General features: G+C 37.3%; 1 protein-coding gene across 7 annotated transcripts in view; it reads left to right on the top strand.

The window, feature by feature from the left end:
* The window catches only part of KDM6A (lysine demethylase 6A), a 180072-nt gene that overhangs the window by 55379 nt on the left and 110854 nt on the right, over window positions 1-13839 (top strand). For all 7 annotated transcript variants that reach the window (XM_054566524.1, XM_054566523.1, XM_054566526.1 and 4 more), the window contains exon 3: window positions 559-667. In XM_054566524.1, the coding sequence (XP_054422499.1) occupies window positions 559-667 (109 nt within the window). The remainder of the gene's footprint in view (window positions 1-558; window positions 668-13839) is intronic.

Genomic DNA, 13839 nt, shown 5'->3' with positions numbered 1-13839 from the left:
GAGTGAGTGCATATACATGTATTCGAGTTGAGGGAAAGATTAGGAATAGAATTAAAGTTGGTGGATTTGAAGTATATCACAAGAAGACAAATGAAAGGCAATTTATGGTAGCTTAAACTGGTGGAGGTTATGGCAAAAAGTAGCTATTAAGTATGAATGGTAGTTATGAATATTACTCTGGTGATGCTGTTAATTCTCACATAATTTAATAAAGTTCTTTCCATCTTTGGGGAAAGATGGATATTATTTGTTTATAGCATCAGGGACCACAGTAATAATTTAGGTTTATAACTTACGAATAAAGTTATCAAAGTGCTCCTACAGTTATCTTATTTGGCAAGCATTTCTATTTTATAGATAGGAAAAGCTCTTATGCCATAATCAGTGGCTCTTTTAATAAATACTCAGGTTTTCTAAAGTATGCTGCATTGACTGGGGTAGAAATGAAACATATTGATTTCTTGGGTAATTGAATGGAAAATATGTGCATTATCTTAGGAAGGAAATGTATTTTAGGGTTTTGTCTTTTTCTTAAATGCTTTATTTTTTTATTTCTAGGCTGTTCGCTGCTACGAATCTCTAATCTTAAAAGCTGAAGGCAAAGTGGAGTCTGATTTCTTTTGTCAATTAGGTCACTTCAACCTCTTATTGGAAGATTATCCAAAAGGTAATTTTTCCCCTTGTTAATTACTGTTTGATTTATATATGTGTTTAAAATAATTGTAGTTGTACTCTATTTTTATCAAGGATACTATCATTTTTACCTCCAAGAACCTGTAAGCTTATGAACATCTTAATGAGGAAAAAAAAATGTGTGATAGATGGAAATGTGAAGAATTCATGTAACTCCATCAATTATCAATAAGTTGGTTATTCAGTTAAACTGTTAAGCACTTACATGTTCATGACCATTTTGTTCTGCCCTGTGAAAAATCCCTACCCTTAAAGGCTGTATACCATAGTAAAAAGTGAGCCATTGGTGGATACTTAAGGAAAGTAACACAAACTCAGCATATCTCTTCTTTATCCTGCCTATTAAACTTTCATTTTAGTTAGAAAATATTTGAACAAAAAATCTGACATGTAGCCATGTTATTGTAAAGATAAGGAACACAGTTGATCACATATGAGCTTGAGCATTGGATAAAACAATGTTTTTTATTAACTTGATTTTTTTTTTCCCTATTAGATTTGATTTCAGTGATTGGAGGTAGTCCCCCAAGATGTGTCTTTTTTATGGTACCAAACTGCTGACCTAGACCATTACTCACTTAGAAAGTTAAAAGCACCTGCAAATACTACCTCCCTCATTAACAAAGGCAAAATCCATAACAATGAAAAACTGTATCCTTATGAGCAAGAACATTTTAACCTTTTGATGATAGTAAATATCTTAATGTTTAAAATCTTAAGTCAGAGTTGGTGAGCTTTCTTTGGCTTTCTCTTTTTTGTCTTTCTTGGGTGGAATAATAATACTCCATCTTAGGATATATATATAGTACAGGGACATTTTACTATGCTTGTTTCCAACATATATGTTTAGTATGCTCAACAACTGGTAGGTTATTTCAGGGCTAGCATGAAGGATTGTTGATGTTTATTTTTGATGTTTTATTATGCTACTTTTGTGTTAAGTCAAGTGAACAATCTCCTAATGAAAGCGCAGTTTTAGTTTGAAATAGGTATAGTCTATGGGGTTTGTAGTTTGGCTTTTTTTAACGGCGCATCTCTATTGTTTACAGCTACATTACCATTAAAAGATTACATATACATCCCTGAGCATGTATTGTAGTTTCTAATCTGTAAAATGAAGGGAGGAGGTGATAGCTCAGAGATTTGGGGATTGCTAAGTGTAACTGGGTAGTACTTAGTGCAGTGGCTTTAGGATAATAGGTATTAATAACTAATACTCTATTAGATATTTTAATTTTAATTGGAACTGCTAAGTTATTTAAAAGAAACCATTATACAAAAGAAACATATAGAAATCTGTGCAATCTAATTTTTCAATGCTGCATGTTCTTATTGTAGAGCACACTAATTTGAGAGCATGTAAATAGAGATGCAGATTTGAAAATTAAGTTTGCATGTGGGGTTTATGTCCTTTCTGCTTAGTGGTCATTAAAATACATTGGCTTTAAAAACTATTATTTTATGCATTTGTCTACATTTTCCATTTATAGAATGTTTGGCTGTGAAGGTAATGAAGAATACATAGATACTGGTTTTGGAGATGTCTTTTTCTTTTTTTAGAAGGTGAGGTAGTGGGCATGTGGCAACTAGACTATGTTGGCAGACTATCTGGTGGGTGTAATCTAATAAAATGGGAGAAGAGAAAGATAACCTAAGGATTTAAGTCTTTCAAAAGATGTGCTCTTAGATCCATTTACTATTGTGTAGATGAACTGGTCATTAATAGGTAGGCAGTAGGTTGATTATTTGTAATGGGAACAAGGAATGAGAGAACAGATGCAGAGGTATACATAATATGTATTTTAAGTGTTCCAAGCTGATGGCTTCTATTTCCTAGATGTGAGTTAATTTTTAATCCTCCTTGAGGCATTATTGACTTCCTTCCTTCCTTCCTTCCTTCCTTCCTTCCTTCCTTCCTTCCTTCCTTCCTTCCTTCCTTCCTTCCTTCCTTCCTTCCTTCCTTCCTATCCTTACCCAAGGACATGCTTATTGATTTTAGAGAGAGGGGGAGGGAGAGAGGGAGAGAAACATAGATGTTAGAGAGAAACATTGATCAGTTGCCCCTTGTACACATCCCAACTAGGAACCGAACCCACAACCTAGGCATGTGCCCTAACTGGGAATTGAACCTGCGATCTTTTGGTTTATGGGATGACTCTCCAACCAAGCCATATGGACCAGGCCAGACCACATTCCTACATTTAAAAAATTTCATTTTCTGCCCTGGCTGGTGTGGTTTATTTGGTTGGAACATCATCCTGTAACTGAAATGTTGTGGGTTCAATTTCCCATCAGGGCACATGTACTAGGTTGTCTGTTGGATTCTGGGTCCAGGCATTTATGATCCTCAGGCCGGGTGTGTAGGGGAGGCAACGAACTGATGCTTTATTTGCATCCATGTTTTTCACTGTCTCCCTTCCTTACTCTAGAAGCAATGAAAAAATGTCCTTGGGTGAGGATTTAAAAAAATTCTTTTTTAAATACCAGTTATTGAATTTTTTCTATCCATTGTCTTCATCATCTTCCTGTAAGTCCAAAACTAGAGCCAGTCTCTATTGGGAGACCCGCCCCCTCTCCTCCATACACCCACCACCATCACTACCAATTTATGGAAACATTTGTTTTTACCTCGGGTTGCTTCCTTTTTCCCTCTTTGGAACCAATACAAGAACCTTCAACTCCAACCAAAGAGATACGTATTTTTAGAGAACAGATTATACACTGTTACTTTTGGGAGGTAATTATAAACCTTGCAATGATCGTGTGAATAAACTGCTCAGGTATATGTATGTGGGAGACTTACTGGCCCTGTTATTCTGAAGATAGTTAATTATTGTCTCGAGTTGTTTTGTGAAAATTTTTTGAGCTTGGGGTTCCTTTTGAGCAACTGCTTCTACTTTTGTGTAAAAAATGGTGGAACCTCTTTTCTGTATACATTTTGGACTGTGGTTTTTCTGCTCTTGTCATTCTGATCCCATCTGCTTCCTGTCTTACAAGAATTCCTAAAAATTTTCTGATTTGCAGATGGTATACTTTGATTACTATTACTTTTATGGATTTATTTACTAAAAATATCTTTTTTGTCATTTTAGATGAATTTGAGGCAGAAGGAAAAAGGCTTTGTAAAGCAATTTTTAAAAAAAATTTAGCCTTTCTGGTTGGTAATGTGTATGAGGAATTTAAGAAAATTTTTGTCATTTGATTTGGTCATTTGGACTCTAGGGATTTTTCCTAAAGAAGTAATTGGTTAGAGGATTGTGGGAAAATGGATGCTCATTGCACTTAGCCTGTTGCAGGGTGGGTTCCTCTGGAGGGAATTTAGCATACAGGATGTTTAGTAAGGAATGCCTTGAGGATCAACACCTGTGGAAGAACCAAGATTGGACTGAGGAACAAGTTAAGCTGTGACAGCCTTGGCCTACTCTATCGGGAGCTCTCTAGCTAGAATAGCCCTTCAGGGCTATCCCAAGTTGGGCCAAAATGAGTAGGCCTTTATATTTCATCCATTCAATATTGAATGTTGGCCCACCTGGGAAGGAGTATGACTTCTGGCAAGGAAGATCTCAGCAGTTAATGCACCTCACTGCTAGAAGTGTCTGCATGTAGGACTCTCAACAGTCCTTCAAGTGGGATTTGAGTGGTTCTTAACAGTTTCTACCATACCTTTTTTCCACTTCTAACCCCAAAGCTAACCCATTAACCTCAGCTGAACCAAACAGTTGCTGCAGCTGTTAAGACTGCCTTAAACCATGGAGATTATGCAGTGATTTCTCTTCTTGGGGTTAGAGAACCTTGGGCTGAAAGGCAAGCATATATATTCTTGTGAATATATGTGATGCAGCCTATGAGCAGTTTAATTAACAGAATTACAGTCATACCTCAGTACTCATTGGCTTCAGAACTCGTTAAACGCTGTAATGGTCTCATTTTGATGAGAAAATGTTTCAGCACTCAGCGCTTGCTTGGGAGTTGTTGCACTTGCTAGAACTTGTATTAGTCATGATGCTGCCCCACAAGAGAAAATGCTTCATCACTTGTTGCATTTGTTATTTGTCAGTTTCCACACTTGTCATGAGTTCCCGAATGGATTAATGATGAGTACTGAGGTACCACTGTAAATGTAAATATCTGTAAATGTGTGTGGCAAATTATAGGAGAGGGTAGTCACTAAGTTAAGGTAGTTGCTTAGATAATCAAGTAGCAAATAAAAGTATACAGCAAAACTATAAAAAGATAGAAATTATAAAGTAAGAAGCTGGGGAATGGATAATAGGAGTTTCAGAAGTAAAAAAAATTAGTTACAGGAGATGATTTCAGTTCTGATACTAGTATGAAAAACTTTTAAAAATGGTTTCTTCATTTTGTGTTGAGCTGGAAGTTTTCCCTAAAATTCCAGCCAATGGTAGATTTTCCTCTCTTTCCTCCATCAAGTAATTGGTCATTAGTTGCATTGTCTGTGACTTTTGAGCAAAATAGATTTTGGTGGTTTTAGTTCTTCAGTTATTACAAATGCCTAGGACAAAGTAACATTCCAGGAGTTGTTAATGTGGAGAAGTTATAAGAGTTGGTGGGCTTTGTTTGGCTTTCTCTTTTTTGTCTTTCTTGGGTGGAATGGCAGTACTGCATCTTAGGATATATATAGTATAAGAATGTGAAGTATACGTTTTTCAATAATTTTGAGTTTGGCTTTTCTAAAAAGTATCAATTTTTTTCATTCTTGCATGGTTCATTTCTTTATTGTTATGGCTGTTGGAACTAAAGGTGATTCTTTTAAGAATTTGCTCTTTGTTTAAAACTCCTTTCAGATAGTCATTGGGAATTAGTAATTCTATCTTACCAATTGCACAGTATATATGTTCGCTATACAGTATATTTACTTTTGAAATAAATACTGAAATAAAATCCAGAATATTGACATATGATATTCATAGAATGAATATTATGTATGTGTGAAAGCTGATACAGTTAGGGTGATTGTTTCATGTGTTTTCATTGTATTCATGGTTATTGTACCCTATTTCTCCATGTAACTTTATTTAAATGTATTTAATGTTTTAAAAAAAATGACTAGTGCTTTCATTTCCTCCAAATACAATTTGGAAATCACCAATTTTGTTCAATCTACTCATGGCCAGAATTAGAAAATACACTTGAGAAATACCCAAGGAAGCACAATAGTGACCATAACCCAGGTTGTCAGGAGCCTGTGTCCAGGCAACAAGCAAAAGTTATAGTAGGTTAAAAAACTAGAGAGCTGGTAGAACACAAAGAAGACACTCTTATGGTAAGCCAAATGTGAGCTATAAAGACCTTGAGTATGTTATTTTAATAATGATAAAGAATTAGTAAATCTCAGAGATTCCAGTAGATGCATTGGTTTGACTTGAAGATGCTAACAGGAGTAAAAGGATTATTTGCCTCTCTGCTTTTCCAACTTCCTATTTTCTTGTCTCTGTAATCTGAAATCTTTTCAAACCTCTGAAGAGACAGGGACACGGGAACAAAGGTCTGTTGTGGACATTGTCCAGAGGTTTTTCAAATGTTAATATGTATTAATATTTATTAATGCTGTGTATATTATATATATATATATATATATATATATATATGCATAGATGTGTTTTAGGCATAGATATGAAAAAGCAGAAAGATGGCTAGAGAGCTAGGCACATCAGTCACTTTTATACATTGAAACAGTTAATATAAACTCTCTTTGATAGCATATATCCCAAGGTATAAATAGAAGCTTTCAGTTCAGCCTCAGAACAACAAAGAAATGTAGTAACTTAATAACCTTAGGCAACCACAACCTGCTTTGGCCTACAGGTGACAGTCAGTGCAACTGTGACAGATTTATCATTCCTTCCCCTTCCCCACTAGCAGCTAACCTCCTGCCTGTAGTGTTACACACAGGGCTAGGGATGAAAAGAGTAATGCTGAGTTCTGCCTGCAGTTAATGCATGGTCTAATATAGGAGTATAGATTGAATTTTAAATCTTTTTTTTTTTATTACATTTATACTGTAACTAACTGTGAAGAAGACTTCCTTTTTCTGGCAAGGCTGTCACCCTTAACCTACAGTGTCCTTTCTTTTCATCCTTATGTTGTCTGTATGGACTTGTCACCAGGAATGCTTGCTTTATTTTTTTAAAAATTTTATTTTTTTTAATGAGGGGAAGGGAGGGAGAAATAGGGAGAAAAACTTAAATGTGTGGTTATCTCTCGCACTCCCCCTACTGGGGACCTGGCCTGCAACCCAGGCATGTGCCCCAGACTGGGAATAGAACCGACAACACTTTGGTTCACAGGCTGGTGCTCAGTCCACTGGGCCACACCAGCCAGGGCACCAGGCATGCTTTCTTTCTCTTGTTTTGACAGTCTTAACTCAGAGCTGTAATATTTCCAAGCATTTTCATGTCTCTGTCACCTACTAAATCTTTACCCTCTTTATTCCCTCACTCTGTTTGTCTACATCTCTATTTTATTTAATTCCAACCAAGTTGTAATATGGTTTGGATTTTTCTTTTTATTTTCAGTTATACCTTTCCCTCCCCTCCTCTTTTTTTTTTCTTTTTGATATTTTCTTTATCTTTAGAGAGGGGGAAGGGAGAGAGAGAGGAGGAGAGAAACATAGATGTGCAAGAGAAACACTGATTGATTGCCTTTTGCACACCCCCAACCAGGGACCTAGTCTGCAACCCAGACATGTGCCCTGACTGGGAATCTAACTGGTGACCTTTCTGTATGTGGGATGACACCCAACCCACTAAGTCAAACCAGTTAGGGAGTCTCCCCCTCCTCCCTTCCCTCCCCCTCCTCCCCTCCCCCTCCCTCCCTCCCTCCCTCCCTCCCTCCCTCCTTCCCTCCCTCTCCTCCTCCTCCTCCCCCTCATCCCCTCCCCCTCCCTCCCTCGCTCCCTCCCTCCCTCTCCCACCCTCCTTCCTCTCTCTTTTTCTCTCTCTCTCTCCCCCCCTTCCTCCCTCTCTCTCTCCCCCTTCCTTCCTTCTTCTTCCTTTCTTTCTTATTCTAAAATTACTATCATTTTTATTTTTCCTTTTTATTTTTGAGACAGACATTAATCAGTTGCCTTCTCATATACAGCCCCGCCTGGGGATTGAACGCGTAGCCTGGGTATGTGCCCTGATCAGAAGTCAAACCTGTGACCTTTTGGTTTATGGGATGGTTCTCCAGTCAATTGAGCCACACTGGCCAGGGCTATACCTTACTCTTTCAATGATTATTTTTTTTAGGCTGCTTGTGACCTGTAAGGAAATAACTTGAATTAAGTGGCTCGATGTCACCTTCTCTTAGGATGTGGTAAAGTAAGGATTAGAACCCAGATTTGCCTAAAGCTTCTTTATACTTTTCCTACTATATCCTGTTGTTTTCCTGGTGGCTTTCATTTGATAATGTTGACTCTCCCCTTGTTTTAACATAAGAAGTACACTTATTTAATGTTTACAGAAATATGACCATTGGTTAAAGGAAAACGTTAAGATACATAAAACTATAAAAGGCCAGAGAGCAGCCCGAGGGTAGGAGCTCTGTGTTTGTTCAAATCTGTATTCACTGCATCTAACCTGGTGCTAGTGACTTAATACTTAAGAAATATTATGTGAATGCAGTGGAGACCCCTTGATATGTTATCAACTAGAGGCAGATCTTTGAAAAACATTTTTGATAGAAATCTTTAGAGACTTCTATTACAATAAATTTTCAGTATTTAAAAATTTAAATAAACCATGCAAGTTTCTTTAACCCAGTGTATCATATTAATCCCTCTATCTCAGAAACACACTTTGTAACTTTATTGCATAGTATTCTGTCATATAGGTGGAACAGTTCCCTATTGGATGTGTCGACTTTCTTTTTTTCTGTTAACATAGTTACTATCTTGTCTTCTCCTGGTAGCTAAATCTTTGTACACATCCATGTTTATATTCTTAGAAGAAATACCTTGATATGATAGGCTTTACTGAGTAAAAGGATATGTATATATTAAAACTTTTGTCAGTGCTAAATTATGGTACAAAAGAGTTTTACTAATTTATACTTACAGTATTAATAGAATGATAAAGCTGCCTGTTTTCTTGAATTCTTGCCGCTATTGGGGATTTCCCTTATCACTACTGAGTATTACCATTTAAATTCATTATATCTCCTATGTTTTTTAATCTAAAAAGACTAAATGGGCTTACTTAAAAACAAAATTTTTTAAGAAAAGATTTAATTAATTTAATTTTAGAGAGATGGGAAGGGAGGGAGAAAGGGAGAGAAACATTGATCAGTTGCCTCTTACACACCCCCAACCAGGGACCTAGCCTGCAACCCAGGCATGTGGCCTGACAAGGAACTGAACCAGCAACCTTTGCATTTGCGGGATGATGCCCAACCCACTGTGAGCCACACAAAGACGGTGAAAACAAAATATTTTAAACTCATTATGAAAAAATAGAAGTTTGTCCATAAAGTTGGTTCCACATAATAAAAAGATGTGAACTTTGGAAATAGGTTGATAAAGAGTTACTATTAATAATTTTTTGGGGGGATGGGTGGAGGTGGGCAAAGGGGGAAAGAAAAAGTGGGGACAACTGTAATAGCATAAGCAGTAGAGTACAATAAAAAATATGTTTGGGCACACCATTCTTGGTTATGTGGCAAAAGAAAACAAGGTTTGCCTGAAGTAATGTCAAAAAGATTTCCTAGTGGGATAAACAGGGACTTCTGGAGCCAATAAAGAACTCAGGGATAACAAAGTGAAGGTTAGATGGTTTAGGGAAGGAGGAGAACCCAGTAATACATATGCTGCAATCATTATGAAACAGGTTTTAAGTTTTATAAGGATGTCCAAACAAATGGTTTCCCTCATTCTTTATTGTGGACCCTAAAAAAAAAAAATCTAGTGAGAGTGGCCTAGGAATTTTTTTTTTTTTTAATGGCTAGGTAACTGACATAAAGATTAGAAATAAGGTCTGTGATTTGGTTAAAAGAATTTCATTAGAGGCTCTGGTGATGGGTATATGTATAGTCTTTAAGGTTTTAATGATCTATTTGGATTAGGAAACAAAGTATGTTAGGATTTTTCGTAAAATAGGATGCTAAGCCTAAAATGGGAATTTTATTAAGTCTTGTAATAATATACGTTATTGTTGAGGTTATTGAAAACATACCCTTCAAATTTGTTGAAATTTTGTAACATCATTAAGAGTTCAGTTCAGACTTCATACAGTAGTGCACAAAATTGTTAGGGACCCAGGCACAAATATCAAGGACTTCATTCTATCTTAAATAATAAGGAGATGTATTATCTCACATAATGGGAAATTCATAGATGACTTGTGTGCTAGGTATAGTTCAAAGTCTAGACATACCCAGGTACTTTGAGTTTCCTCTGCTAACTTTATGGGCCTCATCCTAAGAATAGTAACCTTTGCAGTGGCAGTTAATGATATATGCTTTCTTGTTCACATCCAGCAGTAGAGAGAGAACACCTATTCCATGACTGTTATGTGTAAATCAGCAAGTAAATAATTAAAAAAAATTTTTTTTCAATTACCATTGATGTTCAATATTATATTAGTTTCAGGTGTACAACCAAGTGATTAGACAATTATTTAACTTATGAAATTATCACCCTGATAAATCTAGTGTCCATCTTAAACCATACAATATTATTGACTGTATTTCCTGTGCTGTACTTTACATCCTCATGACTATTCTGTAACTACTAGTTTGTACTTCTAACCCCTTCACCTTTCTCACTCATCCCCCCATCCCTCTCCTACCTGGCAGCTGTCAAAATGTTCTCTGAATCTCTGAAAATGTTTCTGTTCTGCTTACTCATTTATTTTCTTTATATTCCACATATAAGTGAAATCATACATTTGTCTTTCTCTTATTTTACTCAGAAATGATGTTCTATCCATGTTGTTGCAGATGGCAAGATTTCATTCTTTTTTATGCCTGAATCATATTCCATTATATATATGCGCATTTCTTTATCCATTCATCTATTGGTGGATACTTAGGCTTTCATATCTTGGCTATTGTAAATAATGCTGCAATGAACATATGGATATATAATGTCTTTTTGATTTAGTGTTTTGGATTTCTTTGGATAAATACCCAAAAGTGGAATTGTTGGATCCTTCTTTGTCTCTTTTTATAGCTTTTGTTTTAAAGTGTATTTTGTCTGGTATAAGTATTGCTTCCCAACCTTTTTTCTTTGTTTGTTTCCATTTTCCTGAAATACTCTTTCCCATCCCATTCAGTCTGTGTGTCTTTCAATCCGAAGCGAGTTTCTTGTAGACAGCAGTGAGTTTCTTGTAGACAGCGTATGTAAGGGTTTTGTTCTGTTATGCATTCATTCACCTTCTGTCTTTTGATGGGAATAATTAATCTATTTGCATTTAAAATAATTGTTGATAGTAAGTATTTATTGCCATTTTATTTGTATTTTTAATCTTTTTCTTAAAGAATACCCATTAACATTTCTTGTAATACTGGTTTTGTGGTGATGAGCTCCTTTACCTTTTTCTTGTCGGGGAAGTTCTTTATCTGTCCTTCAATTCTAAATGAGAGCTTTGTTGGGTAGAGTAATCTTGGTTGTAGGTCCTTGCTTTTCATGACTGAATATTTCTTGCAAATCCCTTGTAGCCTGCAAAATTTCTTTAGAGAAGTTACCTGACAGTCTTGTGGGAACTCCCCTTTAGGAAACTAACTTCTTTTCTCTTGGTGCTTTTAAGTTTCTCTCTTTATCTTTACCCTTTGGCATTTTAATTATATGTCTTGGTGTGGGCCTCTCTGCATCCATCTTATTTGGGATTCTCTGTGCTTCCTGGACTTGGATGTTTATTTCTTTCACCAAATTAGGGAAGTTTTCTTTCATTATTTTTTCAAATAGATTTCTAATTTCTTGCTCTTTCTTTCTCCTCCTTCTGGTGTCCCTGTGATGGGAATGTTGGACCTCTTGAAGTTACTCCAGAGGCTACTTACACTGTCATTGTGTTTTTGGATTTTTTTCTTCTTGTTCTGATTCCTTCTTTTTTGGTTCCTTATGTTTCAAGTCATTGATTTTATTCTCGGCTTTATCCACCCTACCATTGTTTCCCTGTAAATTGTTCTTTATTTCAATTAGAATATCCTTTGTTTCTGAATAGATCTTTTTTATTCTGCTGAGGTCCTTACTAAATTCCGTGAGCATCCTTATAAACACTGTTCTGAACACTGCATCTGATAGCTTGCCCATCTCCATTTTTCGGTTCTCTTTTAGGAGTTTTCATCTCTTTCCTTTTGGGCCCTGAGGTTTTTTTTTTTTTTTTTTTTTTAATCTTTCCTCCTCATTTTGGCAGCCTCTCTGTGTTTGTTTCTATGTTACTAGTTAGAGTTGTTATGACTGTGTCTTGGTAGTATGACCTAATGTAGTAGGTGTCCTATAGGGTCTGGTGGCACAGCCTCCCCTATCACCCAAGCTGAATACTCGAGGTGTATCCTTCATGTGTGCTGACTACACCCTCCTCTTACAGTTGAGCCTTGGTTGCTGTTGGTAGATCAATGGGAGGGATTTACCCAGGCCAGTCAGCTGCATTGACCACCAGCCTCCACCCTCTGTGGAGAATCAGCTGTGCAGGGTAAAGGTGGCAGTGCTTTGACGTAGTCTATAGCTGTTCACTGGGTGCTCAGGTCCTGGGGTTTCCTGGGTGGTGCAGGCCAAGGTCAGCCCCCACCTGTGTTTTGTTCAGGGCCATCCTGCCTGACCTGTAAAGCAATCTGAGATGGCTGCTACTTATTCTGGGCTTGGGAATTCCCAGGTGAAAACAAGCTGTGCATCTAGGCTGGTTTCTACTAGTGCTGGGCTGGAGGCCAACTTAGCAAGAGGTACAGAGGCTTGCTTGTTTGAAAGGATATAGGAAGTTGTGAAACATGGGGCAAGACCAGCCATTCATATGGAAAAGCAGCTTGGGTGGTCTCCAGTAAGTCAAGTAAGTGGGACGGAGTCTCCCGGGGATCTCCAGGGAGGGGTAAACAGTGTTAGCCAGATTGATGGAATCTCAGATAAGACACCAGCTTGTGGGCTTTGTGGCTTTGTGTGGGTAGGGTTCAGAAAAGGAACAATGGCTTCTGCTTGCCTTTCCATCCGGGAGAAAGCTGTTCCCCAGCTCTCACCTCGATGCCCCCCACTTCAGTTTCTACCTGTATGCCTCTGGTGCCTTTCAAGCTGCTACCCCTGTGCTGGAGCTCAGAGGGAGTGAGTCTCAGTAAGTCTGTGTGTGGGTTCCTCAAGAGAAACTGCTTGGGACTCTAGAAGTTTCTTCTACTGACTTAGTCCCTCCTGGTTTTTGCAGCCAGAAGTTATAAGTACTTACCTCCCTAGCACTAGAACCGTGGGCTGCCGGGCCTGGTGTGGGGCTGGGACTTCTCACTCCTGAGATATCCCTCCTGAATTTTTATCCACCACGCGTGGATATGGGACCAGCTCGTTCCAAGTCTCCACCCCTCCTACCAGTCTGAATAGATGTGGTTTCTTTAATTTTGTAGTTGTTAGACTTCCATTCAACTCAATTTCTGACGGTTCTGAGTGATGGTTATCGATATTTTAGTTGTGATTTTTTATGTGGTTGTGCGAAGAAGCGAGCCTTGTTTGCCTTCACTATATCTTGACCGGAAGTCCTTACCTTTATTATTTTAATTATGAGTTTTGATGTGGGCCTCTTTGGGTACATCTTGTTTGGGACTGTTCTCTTCCAGGACTTGTATGTCCATTTCCTTCACGAGGTAAGGGTGTTTTTTGCCATTATTTTTTTTGAAAAAGGTTTTCAGATCTTTGCTTTCTCTCTTTTCTTTTTGGTGTCCTGCCCCGCCCGAATGATATGATTGTTGGTTTACTTGAAGTTGTCCCAGAGACTCCTTACACAATCCTTATTTTTTTGGATTCTTTTTTCCTTTTTGCTGTTCTGATTGGTGTTTCCTGCTTCCTTATCTTTCAGATCTTGACTTGATCCTCTCTTTCCTTTACTGTTGATTCTGTGTAATGTATGAGTATTCTTAATTTCAGTTATTGTATTTTTCATTTCTAACTGGTTCTTTTTATGTTTTCTATCTACATTTCCTTATCTCTTTGTTAAAGTTCTCACTGAGTTCGTCTAT

The sequence above is a fragment of the Pteronotus mesoamericanus genome, unplaced genomic scaffold, assembly GCF_021234165.1.
Source record: "Pteronotus mesoamericanus isolate MK-2021 breed Mesoamerican mustached bat unplaced genomic scaffold, CSHL_Meso_final contig_173, whole genome shotgun sequence".
Taxonomy (NCBI): Eukaryota; Metazoa; Chordata; class Mammalia; order Chiroptera; family Mormoopidae; genus Pteronotus; species Pteronotus mesoamericanus.
This window is presented reverse-complemented; position numbering and strand designations above follow the sequence as displayed.